This window comes from Antechinus flavipes, chromosome 1 (assembly GCF_016432865.1).
Source record: "Antechinus flavipes isolate AdamAnt ecotype Samford, QLD, Australia chromosome 1, AdamAnt_v2, whole genome shotgun sequence".
Lineage (NCBI taxonomy): Eukaryota > Metazoa > Chordata > Mammalia > Dasyuromorphia > Dasyuridae > Antechinus > Antechinus flavipes.
Window position 1 is genome coordinate 94376508 of NC_067398.1, and position 18962 is coordinate 94395469.

An 18962-nucleotide genomic window follows, 5' to 3' on the forward strand; every position below is an offset into this window, starting at 1 on the left:
GATTTTTAAATTTGAAAGACAGAGAGAGAGAGAGAGAGAGAGAGAGAGAACATACATTATATGTAGAGAAGTGAGGGAAAGAGGGGAATTGGGTCTTAAGTGAGTTCTTGAAGGAAGATAAAATTTCTTTAGAGTATTGTGGATAGGTGGAACAGCTAAGCAAAGGCAGAACAAATAAAGACATGCATATTGTGTTAAGGAACTTGGGAGACCAGTTTGTATGGAGTAATAATGATAGGCAGTTTGGGACCAGAAGATGGAGGGCCTTGAATTCCTGGGTAAGGACCTTGACATTGGGAGCCACTGACAATTTTTGAATGAAGGAATGATGTGTATATAGAGAGTAAAACTTTAGAAAACTATCTGGCAGCACTGTGGATGTGGGGAGAGAGTGGGGAGCTCAGTATATATTATGTCACATAACTAGAACACAGGAGATCACCATTTATTTGCTTTTACACATTAGAAATATTTTCATCAAATGAGTGTCACTCTTCAGGAACAGCTTTGAATGTGAAGGAAACATGTTTATCTTAGCAATGCTGCTGTGGCTTAACATATTTTTTGAGTTTTCTCTTTGGATTTGCCTTCAAAACCAGCTTATTCCCTAAGGTCTCACTATTTTTTGAATCTCAATTTGCATAGAATTCCAAACCTTTTTGCCAAACTGGTTTGTCACATCAAAATCACATTTAAGAAATGTGATTCATACTCTAGGGGCTGGGAATGTTGTGAGCAGTTGCATTTTTGGAATTGGGGCACATCCCCTGAGACTGCTGTGTTCCAGTGGATGGGTGAGTCCTGATGTCTTTGTTTAAAAAAAGAAAATCAGTCTTATAGTCTGTATTTCACACTGTGCTTTGGATAGAAAATTAATGGTGAAATGATTCAATTATGAGAAAATTCCCACAAATGTATGTGTATATATATACATGTATATATATACAACCATGTTATCTTCTGCTAATAAGTACTTAGTCAATGTAGTTAACAAATTGAGACTCCATTAAGATGTCCAAATTATTTCATAAAGAGTTTTGATGGAATGAAAATTATACTGAATTTGAGTTAGTCATAGTTTTAGTTTTTGGTTGGCCACTTTTAGTACCTATATAAATTTTAGAACTATTCCCACCCCATCCCCACCTGAAGCATGTATCACATTTTTTGAATTCGGCTTCATTTGTTCAATGAGCCTAATCTTCCAGAAGAGGGACTATATATTATGTTTTAAAGGCACTTTCCATGAGCCTACTTGTTATAATTAAGAGTATTAGAAAGACAGTCCTTTCTGCTGTCCTTCCATATACTTATATGGGCTAATTCAGTTGTTTATTCACATTTTTGTGGCTAAGAGTTAGGGTCAAAGTCAGACACAGACATGTAAATCTGAGGATCTATAGAACTAGTATTGACTCAGACCACAAACTTCCGCTATCTTGAATCCCCCAAACCTTATCCTATTCTGTATTTCCCTTTTATTGGTATATGTGGACAGTATACTTTACATACTTTTTTTTCACAGAGAAAACTACCAAGGGCTGGTGGGTAGGTTAATGGCCAGGGGAGATTTCAGCCCATTGAGTCATTTCCACATTTGGAAACATCTCATTTTCCTAAAGCTACCTGAACAATAATCTCTTGAAGTGATTTTCAATACAGCTCACATTTCCCTTTGTGGTATGTGTTGTCATTTGAGGGTCAGAAAATGAAATCTTTTGCAATAATAGCTCAAGCATTTTCAGATCATTTTAAAGTTTACAAAATGTCTTTCTCACAAAATTCCTATGAAGTTGAAACTTTAAGTATGATCCTCCTTTTATAGGCTAAGAATTAGATGTGCAGTTTAGTCAATGTCAGAGTCCAAATCCAATGTCATTAATGCTGATTTGTAATAACTATGTAAGAAAAGTACTTGTAGAATCAGAGATCCTGGATTCAAATTCTACCCTTTCTACTTATTGCTGATGGCAAATTACTTGATCAGTACTCTTAGCCTCCTCAGTTTATCTTTAAAATGAGTGAATTGGGTTTGACAGATGGCTCTGAATTCCCTTTCACCTATAACCCTAGGATTCTATGACAAAATAAGCTCTGTGTCTTAAATCTATGATCCACTTTCTATATTCCGCTGCTTCTAGAAGGCAAACTTGTTGTATGTTTTCCTTTCCCAGGGCTATGATTGTCTCATTTCTGGGCATCTCCTATCAGTTTCTCTCTACCTAAGTCCAGTGTTGTTTTCATTTGTTAACTTTTTGCCTTTCTTTGTATCCCAATTACTTAGCACAGTGTCTGACAATATAGTAAGTACTTATTAACTGTTTGTTGACTTGACAGGTAATGTCAAATGCTACTGACCGAAGACAAGGACTTCTATGAGAGCATATTATGAAGGGGTGAGCATCGAACCAATTAGACTTCATAAATAACGAGTCTGACAACAGAATTTAAATAAATAAGCTGCATTATCTGTACAAAAAATATAAATACAAGCTTGTGTTTTTCAGGGAGGAGTCACATCCTTCCACAGTATTTAGCAACCCTTCTTCTCTTATTGCGATGTTGCCAAGTCACAATTCACAGGACAAACATTTGAAAGTACATTCATTCCATGCAAGAGAGCTCAGGGTTTTCCATTCCAAATTGTGGTTCTCTGGGAGTTTCTGCAAAGCAATAGTCCCAGGTACGAAAACCCTACAGGTGATTTCACTGGAAAGGTTTTGCTAGTTATGAAATGTACAGTTTCCCATTAGCTACTGAACTAGAAACAATCACTCCATTATTATTATTAAAGGGATCTTCCCTTCATTTCATGCAAAACTACCATGTCACAAATTAATCCCCTCTCATTGCCCCATCATCCCATGTGTAAGATTTACCATGTATTCTGTACACAGTAAATGAATGTATTCCAAAGTTAGATGCCAAGTGCCATTTAAAATAGAAAAATATACAATATCATCACTGATTTGACAGGAACACAACTTTAGGAAGATCATTAAAAGCCCCCCCCCCACCTTACCCTGATAGTTTTATCTGGACAACATCATGTACAATTATTAATATTGCACTTTTTATACAAGAAATCCTAATAAATATACACAAAAGATATACAGACATAGAAGACATTCTCTTTATTTTAAATAAAACTTACACTGATTCTAAGTAACATGATTTCTGGGAGCCCAATTCTGGAAGAGGAGGAAGAATGGAGATAGAAACACATTCTGACCATTCTCTCTTTGCTTCATGGGGGAAGGATACAGCAGAGGAATGTTACTATTGACCTTGATGTTGACTTCCCCAAATGAATTAGTTTGAAGACAGAGCCATGGCACCCATGGCAGCACTCCCAGAGTCGAGTGGTACCTTATTCTTGTGTGGGCAGAGAAGCAGCTCTGTGGCTCATTCTAGAGGTACCATTCCTCCCTGGTCATTAACGTGCCCGAGTTCTGCTACAATAAGGGTAATAGGAAATTGTTCCAAAATCAGTCTCCCAAATAAAGTCTTTATTTGCCTTTGAAGCATAAAGGTGATTAATGTTGGGGAGCTCCTGGTTGGTTGAATGAAGCTTTCTAATATAAAATAATGGGGTTACAAGAGTGTTTGACTGCCATAACTACAAAGGCAGAAAGGATTTCATTGCCTGAGACACATCTATGGTAAGGCACTAAGGGGAAAGGATGAAGCTTTCCAGCCCCTGCTATTCTGTGCATGGCTCCTACAGGGCCATAGCTAGTCAATAGAAAGCACCCACTACTCCAAGTCATTAGGCCATCCTGTTTGAATGTTGCAGCATAGAAAAGAATGGCCCCAAGTGGAGAATCTTCCCCAAAAGCCTTCCTCATTGTCAAGGGAAGGAGTTGTACACTTTCCAAACAGAAAGCACTGCCAGCTCTGAGGGCTGACTTGAGGGAGCACAAACCCATAAATGGAAGGGACACATGATATTTTTGAGCCCAGGATAACTTATGAGGTGGTGTTACCCATGGAAAACAGGCTGGATTGGATAGGAGAGTGTGGGTTCAAATAAACCCTGTTGCTCATTGACCATGCAAGTTAGAGCATTTATACAATCACTTGACATCTTGTGTTGGATTTGCCCTCTGTACAATAGTTTGGAATGGATGACTTCTAATATTCCTTTCAACCCTTAAGTCAGTGACAACCTTTGATGTGGTACCAGCCTGTACCCGTTGCATGTACACCCCTTTTCCTTGTCTCTTTCTTCATCCTCTTTGTTTTATAGATAATACTGTACCTCATAATTCTTAGTGCTTCTTCCTTCATCCCCTGCACTGTCTTACCAATTCATTCCCTTTATATTCCACTCTCTTATGACCTTATTTCTCGGTCTCCTCTCAGCAAAGGAGAAGAGCTGGCTTCTCTACTGATTCAAATTCCAGCTCCAAACTGACTTTTTTTCCCTTTCCCTCCAGTCATTCTCATTGTGACAGAGGACATGACAGACAGATGAGACAAACTGAGACAGTCCTGTCTTACATACACACACACACACACACACACACACACACACACACACACAAAACAAACACCCTGTTAGTTGTCCAAGGTTTGTGTAAATACACACAAATTTACCCCCTCCACTTTTTTTTCCCCAATTTTCTTTGTTTGTTGAACTAATTAGGCACGGTGGAGGCTTCACCTCCTGGGGCCAATGGCATCGGTGGTGACTTTGGAGGACTTCACCTTCTCCTAGCTTCTCTGGGTCATTGTGGGGGGAGGCCCCCTTAAGCAGCTTGCTTTTTCTGGGCCCGGCTCAGCCTAGAAATTTTTCTTCCTTTCCTTTTATAACTCTAGCTATTCCTGCCTTTATCGCATTCTGTCTTCCAAAAGTGTGGAAGGGAAAGCTTGTCGAGGCCCTTATAATCAAGGAGTGGGGCAGGGGGGAGTCCAGGGAGAGAGGGAGTCAGATGAGGGTGTGAAGGGGTGGGGAAAGAGGAGGGAGGGAGAAAGGGGAAAATAAATAAATAACATGAAGAAAGCTTGAGTTCTGTCCCACTTGGTTGCACGAGTCCTTTAGGTGGCCAAAGCAGAGCAATTCCCCGCTCCCCATCTTCAGGCTTTGCCGCAAGTCCCACAGCAGCGAGATTTGAACTGGGTGAGTTGGCAGAGTTTCAGCTGCTTCACCTTCTCGCAGTACCTGGTGGTATCTCTGCACTCCACTGGTAAAGGGGGAGAAGGGGAGTGGGGAGAGGGGACAGAAAGGAAACGGTGAAATGAAGGCAAATTGACAAATCCTATTCTGTACGGCCAGGCAGGTGCAGGGCTGTGGTTAGTGGAACCTGGGGGGAAGGGGCTCCTTGCACACCTTAGGTGCCCAATAAATTCTCTGCAGAATGGATAAATCTGGGCCCAGAATAGCTATGCCTCTTTTCAGGCTCATGGATTCCCTCCTCCCAGCTGATGCATCAACTGTTCTCCCCTGGCAGCAGAGGAAGTGCTTGTAACCCTCCAGCAGTCTGCAACACACTTTCCTGCCTGTGAGTGCTCTGAATGCATCCATCATCCATCACTCGATGGCATGTCACGCCAAGTCGACAGTGTAAGGGATGAAGAAAAGGATGCTAAGGAAAAGGAAGAAGTTCGCTATTATCTATATTCTCTATAATTATATTATCTATAAAACAAAGACCCCTAAAAGGGCAAATGAGAAAAAAGGTTGTGCCCTCACAAAGTCGAGGATGGGAGAATGCATCTTTGGCCTGTCTCATGATGGATAGAGAAGTAAATGGAAAGTCTTGAAGACTTACTGTAACCTTGTTGTGCAACTGAGATGACAGCTTTTTGGTGAGATCTCTTGGATATTGCTAAGTAGCATGAATAGAATGTTAGATTGTGTGATCCTGTTCAAGCCAACCTTTCAGGTCATGTTTCCTCATCTCTGAAAATGAGGTAGAGTTGGTCTAGATGACCTTTAGGGTTCCAGTTTTAGATGTATGATGCTATGATCTTACAGACCTAATTCCTTTGAGGTCACTTTCACATAAAATTTCTCATAGCACTTTTACCTCCATTATACTCTTTTTTTTTTTTTTTCCTGAGGCAATTGGGAAAAGTAACTTGTATTAAGTGACTTGCCCAGGGTCACACAGAGAGGAAGTATTAAGTGTCTGAAGTCAGATTTGAACTCAGATCCTCTATTCACTGCACCATCTAGCTGCCCCATATATTAAATTGTATATGTTGCCTTGCTCCCCTTCCTCAACAGCCTCCCCTTCACTCCTTCAGGAATCCCCTTGAGAACAGGGCTATTCCATTATTATTTTTTGTATAGACCCTGCCAAGCACAGTGCTGTAGTGTAATAGGCACTTATTAACTGTATGACTGAATTTGAATGGATTCAAGCAGGACTAAAATTCTGCTCTACTTTGAAGTAGAGTCTGATAGTAGATATTAATGCTATTTCAGAGGCCCATCATTAAGCTCTAATATAACTTGTCAGGAAGTTGTATTTTGCTTTTGAAGATCTGGTGTCTGGATACTATTATTGAGAATTACAGTGCTGAGTGAATGGCTCTGAATGAACAGAAAACTTTATGGGATAGGAAAAAGACAACATTAGTCATTAACTCTATTAAGGTGACAAGTTGCTTTTGCAATCAGTCATTATTTTAGGAGCCTCTTTTTCCAAATGAGTAAAACAAAGAAATCAATGTCATTAAAAAAAAAATTAACTGTGTTCTGCAACCCCTTACATTTCCCCTTTACTGGAAAAATATTGTCTTGCTGACATAAGAATTAGATCCATTTTCTTTTCTCTCTCTGTTTCTTTCTTTGTTTCCCTTTCCTCCCCGCCCCTCTCTTTCTCCCTCTCTTCCTCTCTCCCTCTCTTCCTCTCTCCTTCTCCCTCTTTCCTTTGTTCCCTCTTCACTTCTCTCCAAGGCAAAAGGGTTAAATGACTTGCCCAGGGTCACATAGTAATAAGTGTCTGAGGTCAAATTTGACCTCACTATATTAATTTTCTATTTCCTCCATTTTGTCTTATGATTTCTGTATTTTCCTTAAGAGGAAGCATGGTCCTTATGATAGAAAGATTTGAGAAGAGTGAAAAACTAAATCCTAAAATAATTTGCATTTTCTGCCATTGGGATTGTGGGTAAGGGAGAGTTTGGATTTGAGAGACACGAATATGCTCTAACAGAGTAGGAAAGTCAGAGGCAGAAGAATGGGTTGAAATCCAGACTTTACCCCCTTCCTAGTTTAGTGGCTTCAGGCAAACCCCTTTGCTTTCTGGGCCTCAGTTTCCTTATTCATTAAAAAAAAAGAGGGGGAGGAGGGGTCCATTTCAGCCCCTCAGTTCCTGTGAGTCTATAAAAAAGGGTGTTAAATAGCAAAATGCATGTGTGTTGGCTCCTTGAAGAGTTCTGGTTATTGCATGGCCGAGAGGGAAGGAAACCAGATAACAGGGATGTTTGTTGTTTCATGGCGAGACCCTGCAATGGTGGTTTTCGAAGTGAACTTCATGGTTTTCTTCTTCGGTGTTTATAATGCTTATTTTAATTGGCAAGGCCTTGCTGCTGCCTGCTGCCCACACGTGAGCTGGATGCTGAGTGTGTTTAGGTTCCCACTGGTTGTTCTCCCCAGAGGAGCCTAACCTCCCCCTTTCTCCAGATGAGCCGGAACCCCCAGGTCGCACCCATCATGCTTAACCAACAGAGCAGTAAATTGAGAACCCAGATTTTGTGGCACACGTGCACTCTGTGTGTATGGGCACAGACCTTTGCACACACATGTGCACAGATACATACACACACTTGGAAAAGGTTCCTTTGGAGAACACTGGTCTGTGCAGCCTGGGGATTGTAATCCTTAAGGAAACCTGTTCCATAGCACTAACCACGGGGCTCGGGCCCTTGGGGCTGCCCTTTGGACCCGTAGCCCTGCTGGAATATTGCAGAGGACTCTTTTGGGTTGGAACGTACTGTTTTCGCAAGGGGTGATATTGCAGCGCTGCCAGTTGGCAGGGCGAGGTCTCCAGGAGCACAGATGCTCTGGTACAGGCTTGTTGGTGCGGATGTGCACACAATCCACTCGGCGCGACTGGAAACCGTAGTTGCCGCACGTCGCTGTACACAGCGTCCACAGGCTGACCCTCCAGTGTACGCCACAGGCTTCCGCCCAGCAGTTCTGAGTGCTTACAGGCCTGAGGGGAAAAGCACAAAAGGGTTTTCAGCATTCTTAGGGAGTGGAAGAATTTAGATTTCTACCTTTTCCCTCAGCTTGCCTTATACTCTCTGAAAGGTGGCTAGTACAGGCGCTATCCTCCCTCCCAGATGGGGAAACTGAGGCACAGAAAAGTTAGAGTGACTTGGCCATCTCACACCACTATTAAGAGATCTCCTAACTCCAAATAAAGTGCTCTTTTCACTATATCCCAGACCAGGGTACAGTGGCTTCATTGAAAATCATCATTTAGTGTTCTGGGACATGTCCTCTCTGTGCCTGCTGAGCTAGGATAAACACATGGAAAACATGGAATGAAATTAGAAGCCAATTTAACTCTGCTTTCATTCATTCCCCGGCCACACAGAAAGAGCCTTACTGGACTGGAGATCAAGAAATCTGGATTTTAATCCAGGAGTGGTGATGATCTAATTAGTGGTCACTTGCCCAGCTTTATAACCTCTTCTATGAAATGGGAGCTCTAAGGTCCCATCCAGCTATAACCCCATGGTCCCATGACTATGTCACCTACTAACTCTGTATTTATTCAGTAGATGTATATCTGATTAAAGGCAGCTGGTAACACAGTGGATGGAATGTTGAGTCTGAAGTTAGAAGACTTGAGTTCAAATATGGCCTTAGATACATATTAGCTGTGTGACCCTAGGCAAATCAATTTCTTTTTTGTCTTTTCCTTAATGGGGAATAACATCTACCTCTTAGGGTTGTTGTGAGGATCAAATGAAACCATAACTGTAACATGCTTGGTTTGTTGCCTGGTATATAGTAGGTGGTATATAAATACTTATTCCCTTCCTTCTCCCTTCCTCAAGGTCTCATCATGGAAAGAGGAGGTATCTAAATTCTTTAAGAAAAAAGCAACAAATTATATGGTCTGCCAGTCTGGAAAGGGCTCAAATACTGTCATGGAAAGGAGGTATCCCTAAGTTCTTTAAGAAAAAAGCAACAAAGTATATGCTCTGCCACTCTGGAAATGGCTCAAATACTATCATGGAAAGGAGGTATCCCTAAGTTCTTTAAGAAAAAAGCAACAAAGTATATGCTCTGTCACTCTGGAGAGGGCTCAAACACTGTCATGGAAAGGAGGTATCCCTAAGCTCTTTAAGAAAAAAACAACAAATTACATGGTCTGCCAGTCTGGAAAGGGCTCAAATACTGTCATGGAAAGGAGGTATCCCTAAGTTCTTTAAGAAAAAAGCAACAAAGTATATGCTCTGCCAATCTGGAGAGGGCTCAAACACTGTCATGGAAAGGAGGTATCCCTAAGTTCTTTAAGAAAAAAACAACAAATTACATGGTCTGCCAGTCTGGAAAGGGCTCAAATACTGTCATGGAAAGGAGGTATCCCTAAGTTCTTTAAGAAAAAAGCCAGTCTGGAAAGGGCTCAAACACTGTCATGGAAAGGAGGTATCCCTAAGTTTTTTAAGAAAAAAGCAACAAATTATATGGTCTGCCAGTCTGGAAAGGGCTCAAATACTGTCATGGAAAGGAGGCCTAAATTCTTTAAGAAAAAGACAGCAAAGTATATGCTCTGCCAGCCTAGAAAGGACTCAAATATTACCTTAGTCTACTGTCTGAAGACCAGAGGCATCAGCCAAAAGGTGATGAATATCTTTGGATACAGAAACCTTTAAAAACCATATTCTACATCAGGGGTGAGGATGTTTGGCCTGTAGAATCATTTGGTCTGACCTTGCCAAGGCAGCCCGCAGGTGGTGATCAGAGCTAAAGGCTAGTAAATCTACAAGTTGCTTGAGATCTACAAGTTGATAGTTTTGTATGACCCTCGAATTATCCAAATGGTCCTTGGCAGAAAAAAGGTTCCCTATCCCTATACTAAGTTGGAGAAGGTTCTGCTCAGTGTTGGTTGAGGGAGGGAGTGATCATGCTAACAAAATTGGAGATCTTTGAACTACTAGGTAGGGGGAGGTTGAGTCTGCTTTATATGGGATGCCCTTTTTTAGGGTATCTATCTTGGGATATTAAGGAGAGGACCAGTATGGCCTGGATGGAGCAGAGAAAGGGAGTTTAAGTGAGGAGAAAGATGCTGACACAAGCAAGAGAGAGGGAGCACATGGCCTTACCAAGTTCACTTATTTGGCAGCCGGTGTGCTTATCTCAGCTTTATCATCCCAGCTTTCAGTCCCCATTGCATCCCCCCTCACCTCAAAAGTTCTGAAACTTTGGAAAGTGAGTGTGAGTGGTGCAAGGGAAGTGGTAAAATCCTATTCTTAGAAACTAGAAGGTGGGAGGATTAATAAATTTTAATTAGAAAGTCCTTCAGTTGCTGTTCCTGTGGGTGAAAGGGTTCAAGGATTTCTTACCTTGGGAGAGCACTACATTGCTCAGAAGGTAAGGAGAGTCCATCTCTTGTCTGGCAGAAGACTTGCCTGTGTTGCACCGCCAGGCGGGGCCCAATGCATGGCCCATTACACTGTAGAACAGGAAAAGAAAGGCATCGTGTGAAAGGAACAGAGGGACAGAACTCAGCTTCTTCTGTGAGAATGAAATCATAAAGACTTGGAGGCACAGGGCCATGGTACTCTTGTGCTGTTTCTATGCAAAATCAAATCATCTCTAAGACATGAAGAACTGGGAATGAGAGAGTTACTGGATTTAGTTTAAGACTAGTTTAAGATTTAGTTAACAGTTTAAGACTGTTTTCCTTATTGCCTGAATGCACTATATTCTATCATCACATAACTAGTAACAAATGAAGAACCAAGCCAAGAATCTTAGTTTTTTTCTCTTCCAAATTGATTATTTGAAAGTATATCTTATGATAAAGTTTGACAAATATAAATGGAATATTTGAAGTAGAGTAAAAACAATGTGGCCCCTAATGAGCTTTTGCTTTTCAAAACCAAGAACTCTTTATTTGAAAAATTAAGAAACCAAATCATGTCATTTCCCCAACTTGCCCTTGATTTCCATAGTCTCCAAGTTAAAAACTGGGCAGGAAAATGAAGAGGGAATTAGGAATGCACATCCCCAAAGCTTGCCAAAATAGGAAAAATAGATGCTTTCTGTGGTGATCATAGGGCAGATGTGAAACCTGGGGCATGAAGGGAATGGAGCTTGGTACACTTGGGAAAATGCCATTGATGGGGGAAGCCAGCCAGCCCTCTGGCATTGACTCAGCCTTTTACTCTATTGCTGATGAAAAGCATTGAAGAAAACTTTTTTGGGAGCTGAAAGGGATAAGCTAGGGGTCAATTCCCCTTTCAAAAAATGCTTGTATGTAATAATGATCACTGGAAGACACAAAGATCATCAGGATTTAACCAATGTGCCACATATTTCTGATTATATTCTGTACAACAAAAAGATCGATAGTTCCTTTCTTATTATTAGAGTAGGATATAGCCATACACTTAGCTTTTTAAGGATAAACTTAAAACTTAATTCATTTCTGAGCCCCTAAAGGTCCTTTTTTGGGGTTGTAATGTTTATAAAACTACAAGTAGTTATTTAGGAGCAGGTGAGAAATATTTGCTACAAAGGGCATCAGACAAACCAGGTTTTCAGAGATTGAGGAGGTGTTTTTAATTCACCAAGGAACTACCAGAATTATTTCTCCTACCTTTATTGAAAGTAAAGAATATGGAGAAAAAAAGAATATCCATGTTACTATTAGAAAGATATTTTCATAGAAATGTGGGTGTGAATATTTGAGTAGAAACATATTCTCCTGTCTAAGTACCTTTGCTCACACTATTTCCTAGTTTAGAATGGTCTCCTCATCTTGTCCTCCTTTCCCTTTCCTGCCAGACCTATTAAATTTCTATCCATCCTTTAAAATGGAACTAACTCAAAGTTCACTTCTTTGTCAATATAATTATCCAGATCCCACACTTGGCCCTAACATCACTTAAAAAATTTTTTTTGTTCAAATTTTCTTAGATACTTATATAATGAGTATTATAATTCTCTGTTTTAGCTGTTTTTCCCTCTCTGAGGCTGGTAGTTCCATAAGGGACAAATATCTCTTATGTCTTTTTTACTACCTACCACAGTATTAAATCCACAGAAGGTGCTTAATAATGTTTGCTGACTGAATAACTGAATCTTGAAAAAAAAATTCCAAGTAAAAATAATAGCATTGTGAGATCAAATAATTGATTATAATCCATGATAGAAGGATACAAGAGTCATTTGAGGAAAGGAAAGGGTAGATTCTTTATTCTTTTTCACTCTGTTAGGAAAGGATCATTACTCTAGCTGAATGTGAACCTGATGTCCCCTCTGGTGATCCTGATGTCATAATGTAGAAACCAGAGCCAGTGACCTGATCCTAATTGGAATCCATCCAACTGTCTGATTAGGCAAGTGAAGCCTTATTGAGATTGGAGAGAGCCATAAAAAGTGGATTTTCCAGGTAAGAGAACTATAGAATTATATAACCTCAAGTTAGGCAAAATGGATCAATCAGAACATCTGTCTTTGATTATGGAGAATGTCCATTATGGATGAAGTACATATAAGGGAATTCGGAGAAGCTAAGAAGGGGACATATCCATCCAGAAAGTACAGTGATTTGGAATCAAGCAGCCTTGTTCCTACCTGAAACTCTTAACTGTATGTGCTGCCATTGAACATAGCATAACCATGCCTTGATCTAGAACATCAGTTCTTTTCTAGCAGAGAGCTTTAAAGCATTAACTTGAAAGTGAACGTTTTCCAAAGAGTATATCTAAGAACTTCAATCATGCTAATGGATCCAATTTTGCCCAAGGCACTGATAATTTTTAGTAATGTTTCCTTGGTTACTTAAAAAGAAATTATAATAATGCTGACTATATTAGTGAGCATCCCAGTTGGCAAGAAAAGTGCTAGATTAAAACGGCAGCTGAATCCTGCTAGGAAGAGGAACTTTGGTTATAATTTTCTTTTTAAATTTAGAAAAACTTCAATGCTTCCCTTCCCCTAAAAAAACTTGGAAAATGAGAACAGTCTTGTACATGAATTAGAAACCTTAAGAGATATTATTAGTTTGGACCAAGATCTTATTTTGTTTGGGCCATTCAAGAACTGGTAATTACATCTTGAGTTGGAATGAAGGGTGAGATTGAGAGAGGGAAAACAGTAATTCTGTCAACCATGTATCATGAAAGAGATTGTAAGAGGACCTAAAAGTTATTGTGGATTTTCTCCATTACTTCCAGTGATGATGCCTTGGCATTTTCCTGATTTTGCTCATATATTTATTACACAGTCACTTGGGATATTTACAATAGGTCTTCAAATATATAGAACAACATTGACTTGGGAGAACTAGATTTCCAAGATTTTCCAAGATTATCCAAGTAGCAGTGCTTTTCTGCTACTTTCTAAGGTTGCTGTACTTAGGGAAGACTTGAAAAGAGATTATATCTTAACTTTGGAGAAAGCTAAAAATTCTCTTTCCTGCAGGAAGACTTTCTTGGTGCTTCTAGTTCCCTCTGTTTCCTCAAGTTGTCATACTGATCCTTAACTTTATAAGTGTTCAATCTTGAGCTAAAAATTCTCTTTCCTGCAGGAAGACTTTCTTGGTGTCTCTAGTTCCCTCTGCTTCCTCAAGTTGTCATACTGATCCTTAACTTTATAAATGTTCAATCTTGAGCTAAAAATTCTCTTTCCTGCAGGAAGACTTTCTTGGTGTCTCTAGTTCTCTCTACTTCCTCAAGTTGTCATACTGATCCTTAACTTTATAAATGTTCAATCTTGCCTCTGATAGAATATAAGATCCTTGAGGGTAGTTCTCTAGCAACTAAGCACAGTTCTTGGACAAAGTAAAGCCTTAATAAATGTTTGTTGGATTAGATTAGAGACATTTCTGACTTTGAGTGATTCTAGATACTGAATTTTTTCTTCTCACTGAAGGTAATAGTATCCTGGAAACTGTCAGTGAGAGTAGGAAAATTTCACTATCAACAGCTGCTTAGTTCACTAAAAATTTTTGATTTTTTTTTTTGGGGGGGTAACACATAGATTTACTGATTGAGTTGTCATTTGTTAGAAAAAAATCAACAAAGAATGAAAGAAAGAAGTACAGTCCCTCCTGGGAATGATGAGCGGCAGAATATAGCTGAGAAAAGAAAATAGGACTTAAAGGATCTATCAATGCTCGAAGCTTTTTTTTTCTCCATTTATTAATCTTTATCCTTGGAAAATGAAGATATCAAATATTTTGAACAAACACCATCCTTCAGTGCAACTCAAATCTTGATTGTCAATTCTTGAATGACCCCCCAAAATGAAAAATTTTATCCCCCAAATGATAATAGTTCTTAAGGTTACTATTTATATACAGTATTGTTCCCATTTTCCAGACTTTTTGGGGAAAATATTTCAGCTACTTGATGCATAATCTTGGGGAATAGGAATCATATTTCAAGTGACAGTCCTTCTTTGCAAACTTACCTGGCTTATTTTATTCTTATGTATGTAAAGTAAGAGGGGTAGACTTGGAAATGGAATGGGACTTGAGACAATCTATTAAAGGTGTTGAGGTGATACCTATTAGATAGGATTTGTCTTGTCTAACATTGTGTGGCAGATAATGTTAAACATGAGAGTGTAGACATCTGCAGCAGACTTTAGGAGCTACAGACAAATGTGAAAATTTAAAGGGATGATAAGACAGAGAATAGCATAGTATCAGGAAAAACATGAGAATGGGAGAAAAGAGTTAAAATAGAGAATGAGGGGATTAAATCTGGGGAGTAGAAATTAAACATGAGGAAAGGGACATGAAAGAGAAATGGAGAAAGAAGAATATTCCACAGAAGTAGAGAAGGTTGCAGTTGTGGTATTGTTTATGCCTTTGTAAGCAAGAATAAGCAAACTGAGAAATTTCCCTTTAAAGTAAAAATATAAGGTATCTAATCCCTTACCTGGCCCCAACTAGAGAAGGCCCATTCCACACAGAGCTGCTGGTTACATGCTTGGGTATCCACAGGTCGTTTGGCAAGCTGAGAACACATATCATTGGACATGGGTACTGAGACTCCAGTGGCTTTTAGTTTCTGACATGTAACTCGACGAGTCTGGACCCCTCCCCCACAGCTTCGAGTGCAAGATGACCAAGAAGTCACCATCCATCTGTTAGAAGGAGGAAAAATGGTTAGGTAAACCAAAAGGACTTGGATTGCATTATCTGCTGCACTAAGAAGGAGCTTACTAGATGTCCAGTGTTTACCACCTCCTATATAGATACAAATTTGGGGTAATCTGGATACACAGATGATCCTTTTCATAACCAATGCCATGGATTTATTTTATATACAACACAGAGAGTGTGGAATCAACAGGCAGAAGTATCTTTAAATATTTAGACAAGAGACTCAAAAGGTAGATCTTGAAAGATACCCAGAGAACTAGATGGTAGTTTTGGTAATCATAATGCTCCAGAGATACTCAAGTTCGTTAGAAGAAGAAAGGATGTGTTGCCACCAGAAAGAAATATGCAATATATTTAAGCTGGTAGCTTATTTGATTAATGCAACCTAGAAGTCACCCTAAATTCCTCACTGTCTCTCACTCACCATATCCAACCTGTTGCCAAGGACCAGTGATTTCACTTTTGCAGCATCTCTCAAATACTTCCTCTTCTCTCCTCTGACACTGCCATCCCTCAAGTGCAGATATTCATAACTTCAAGCCTTGATTATTGCAATAGCCTGCTAAGGACTTAGCCTGCCTCAAGTCTCTCCTCACTCCAATCCATTCTCCATTCAGCCATGAAAGTGATTTTCCTACAGTGTAGGTCATATCATGTCACTTAAACTCTAGTGGTTTCCCATTGCCTTTGGGAATAAATACAAAATGCTCTGTTTGACATTTAAAGACCTTTATGATCTAGCCCCTTCCTACCTTTCTAGTCTTTTCTCTCCCCCTTGCCCCCCCTCCCTCCTCCTCCTTCCTCCTCCTCCCCCATCCCTCGCTTCTCCCCCTTCCTCTTCCCCTCCCTCCTCCTCCCACTTCCTCCTTCCCCCTCCCCCTCCCCCTCCCTCCTCCCACTCCCTCCTCCCCTCCCTCCTCCCACTTTCTCCTCCCACTTTCTCCTCCCCCTCCCCCTCCCTCCTCCCACTTCCTCCTCCCCTCCTCCTCCCCTTCCCCTTCCCCCTCTCCTTTCTCTTCCCCCTCCCCCTCCCCTTTCTCTCCCCCTTCCCCCTCTCCTTTCTCTTCCCCCTCCCCTTCCCTTTCTCTTCCCCCTCCCCTTCCCTTTCTCTTCCCCCTCCCTCTCCCCTTTCTCTCTCCCGTCTCCCTCCCCTTTCTCTCTCCCTTCCCCCTCCCCTTTCTCTCTCCCTTCCCCCTCCCCTTTCTCTCTCCCTTCCCCCTCCCTCCTCCCCTCCCTTTTCTTCCCTCCCTCCCCCTCCCTTTTCTTCCTTCCCTCCCCTCCCTCCTCTCCCCCCTCCCCTTCCCTTTCTTTCTCTCTCTCCTTCCTTCCTCCCTCCTTCTCCTTCATTTTGATTATTGACTTTCCTGGTTTCCTTTAAATTACAATTAGAATCCTGCTTCCTTTAACTCCTCTTAATTTCAGTGTCTTCCCTCAGTTAATTATTTCCTGTTTAGCCTGTTTATATCTTGCTTTGCAGGTATATGGTTTCTTGTTATCTCCCTCATTACATTGTAAGCTCCTTGAGGGCAGGAAACTTTTGACTCTTTTTGTATTCCCAGCACTTATATCAAGGTAGTTGGCCTATGTTGGTGCTTAATAAATATATATTGATTAATCTGGTTATATTGGCTAAAATTATCTCCCACAGAGCAAATCATTTTCATCTCTTAGGGAAAAACATAGTTGTTGCTTCGCATTCAGGAAATTTTTTGCCTAGCATATCCTTATTACTGGAATCGGTTGCTTTTCCTTCTATTTTATTTTGGGGACATGCAGTCCCTAGGTCAATTGATAGGTTATTCCTTAAAATTAATATCCGAGGATGTCACTACTCTGAAAAAGTTTTATTATAATCATCACTCCTTTGGACAATTGGGACTGAACTGGATATGAAAAATATGTGTTCACTAATAAGCAAAGTTTTGGGAGGGAAATTCCTTGACAACCTTTGATGATCATAAGGTTTGTAAGCTTTGTTCAAAAGTAGTGTTTGTCTTCTGTGAACTATATTTTTGAGGGGCCTCAAAAAACTATATTTTGAGTTTTATGAACTATATAAGGAAGAGATCATTTGGGCAGACTTACTTAGAAAATTGCAGAAGCTTAGAACTGGAAAAGGCCTTGGAGGAACTCTAATATAATGTGTAGTTGTGTAGGTGCCTCCTTTATAAAATTTCCAACAAGAAGTCATTTAGGTGGCAGTTAGGTGGTGCAGTGGATGGAGCCACCAGCCTTGTAGTCAGGAGAAACCTGAGTTCAAATTTGACCTTGGACACTTAACACTTCCTGGCTCTGTGATCCTGGGCAAGTCACTGAATCCCTATTGCCTCAGGGGAAAAAAAAATCATTTAGCCACCTTCTGCTTAAAGACCTTCAATGACAGGAAACCATGGGTTTTCAAGGCGGCCCATTCTATTTATGGACACCTCTAATAGTTAAGAATTTTTTTCCTTTAACAAGTCAAAGTCATCTTCATGGAATCACAGATATTCCTAATTGGCAGAGCTGAGAAAAGATCATCTCTACAACGTACCTGACAGATGGCCATCCAATCTTTGTTTAAAGACCTTACCTGAGGCAGAACCTCAGCAATATTTGAGGCAAGCCATTCTACTTTTGGGTTGTTCTAATTGTTAAGAGAAAAATCAGCATGGCAGAGTGGAGAGAGATCCAGCTTTAGAGGCAGAAATATTTGTCTTTAACATAGATTAGCATGTAGACTAAGCATAAATTTTTAGTTTCTCAGGCAACTTTCCAAGCTCATGTTAAAGACTCAGTCACTTTCAGTGGAGAGTTTCATATTAGAAGTTCCATATAGAGAAAATTTCAGAATACTGTCCTTTATTTCCAAAATGTTAGGGAGTTCCCCCTTACATATTACATATGTCTCTGTAATTTTCACCTTCTGAACTTAGTTCTATCTCCTGTAAGTTCTTACTATATCCAGGCACTGTGCTAAGTACTGGAACTCAAAAAAACCAAAAAAAATAATCAAACAAGTTTGTATCCATAGGAAATAATAGAAGGAAGGCACTAGAATTAAGAGGGTTTGGGGAAAGGCTTCCTGTAGAAAATTGGAATTTTAATTGAGACTTGTAGGACGCCAGAGAAGGCAGTAGACAGATATGAGGAGGGAGAGTCAGAGAAAATGCCTAGAAACTAAGAGATGTAATGACTACAATGATATAAACCAAGGAAGATTATTATAGGACTACTACCTAAGTCCTAGACATCATGCCTCTCAGTGCTACCTAAAATGCTAATAGGTTTTTTGTCTACTATCTCACATGGTTGACTCATATTGAGTTTACAGTAGTATAATAAAACTCTTAAGATTGTTTTCTAATGAGCCATTACTTAGCTTTGTGCATGTTGTACTTGTGAAATTCCTTTTCTGAATTTCCTATTGTATTTTATCACATTTGATTTTGCCCAATGCTTTAACCTGTCAAGATATTTTTGAATCGTAACTTATTTAAGGAATTACCTATTCTTCAAAATTTTGTGCCCTCTGAAAATTTAATGAGGATCTTCCTTCTATGCTTTTATTAAGTCAATGACAAAAATATTAAAGGACACAGAAAAACATAGATTTCCAGAGCACACCATTGCAGACTGCATTTCACACTGACATTGAACCATTAATTACTA

The 18962-nt window shown here is 40.0% G+C and overlaps 1 protein-coding gene across 1 annotated transcript in view; it reads right to left on the minus strand.

Annotated features, from left to right (window-relative positions):
- Positions 1-4524: 4524 nt before the first annotated feature.
- The window catches only part of ADAMTSL1 (ADAMTS like 1), a 386862-nt gene continuing 372424 nt past the window's right edge, over positions 4525-18962 (minus strand). The window contains exons 26-29 of the mRNA XM_051987060.1: positions 15085-15292; positions 10534-10643; positions 7948-8168; positions 4525-5186 (exon numbers count right to left, since the gene is read on the minus strand). Of these exons, the coding sequence (XP_051843020.1) occupies positions 5080-5186; positions 7948-8168; positions 10534-10643; positions 15085-15292 (646 nt within the window). The 3' untranslated portion in view covers positions 4525-5079. The remainder of the gene's footprint in view (positions 5187-7947; positions 8169-10533; positions 10644-15084; positions 15293-18962) is intronic.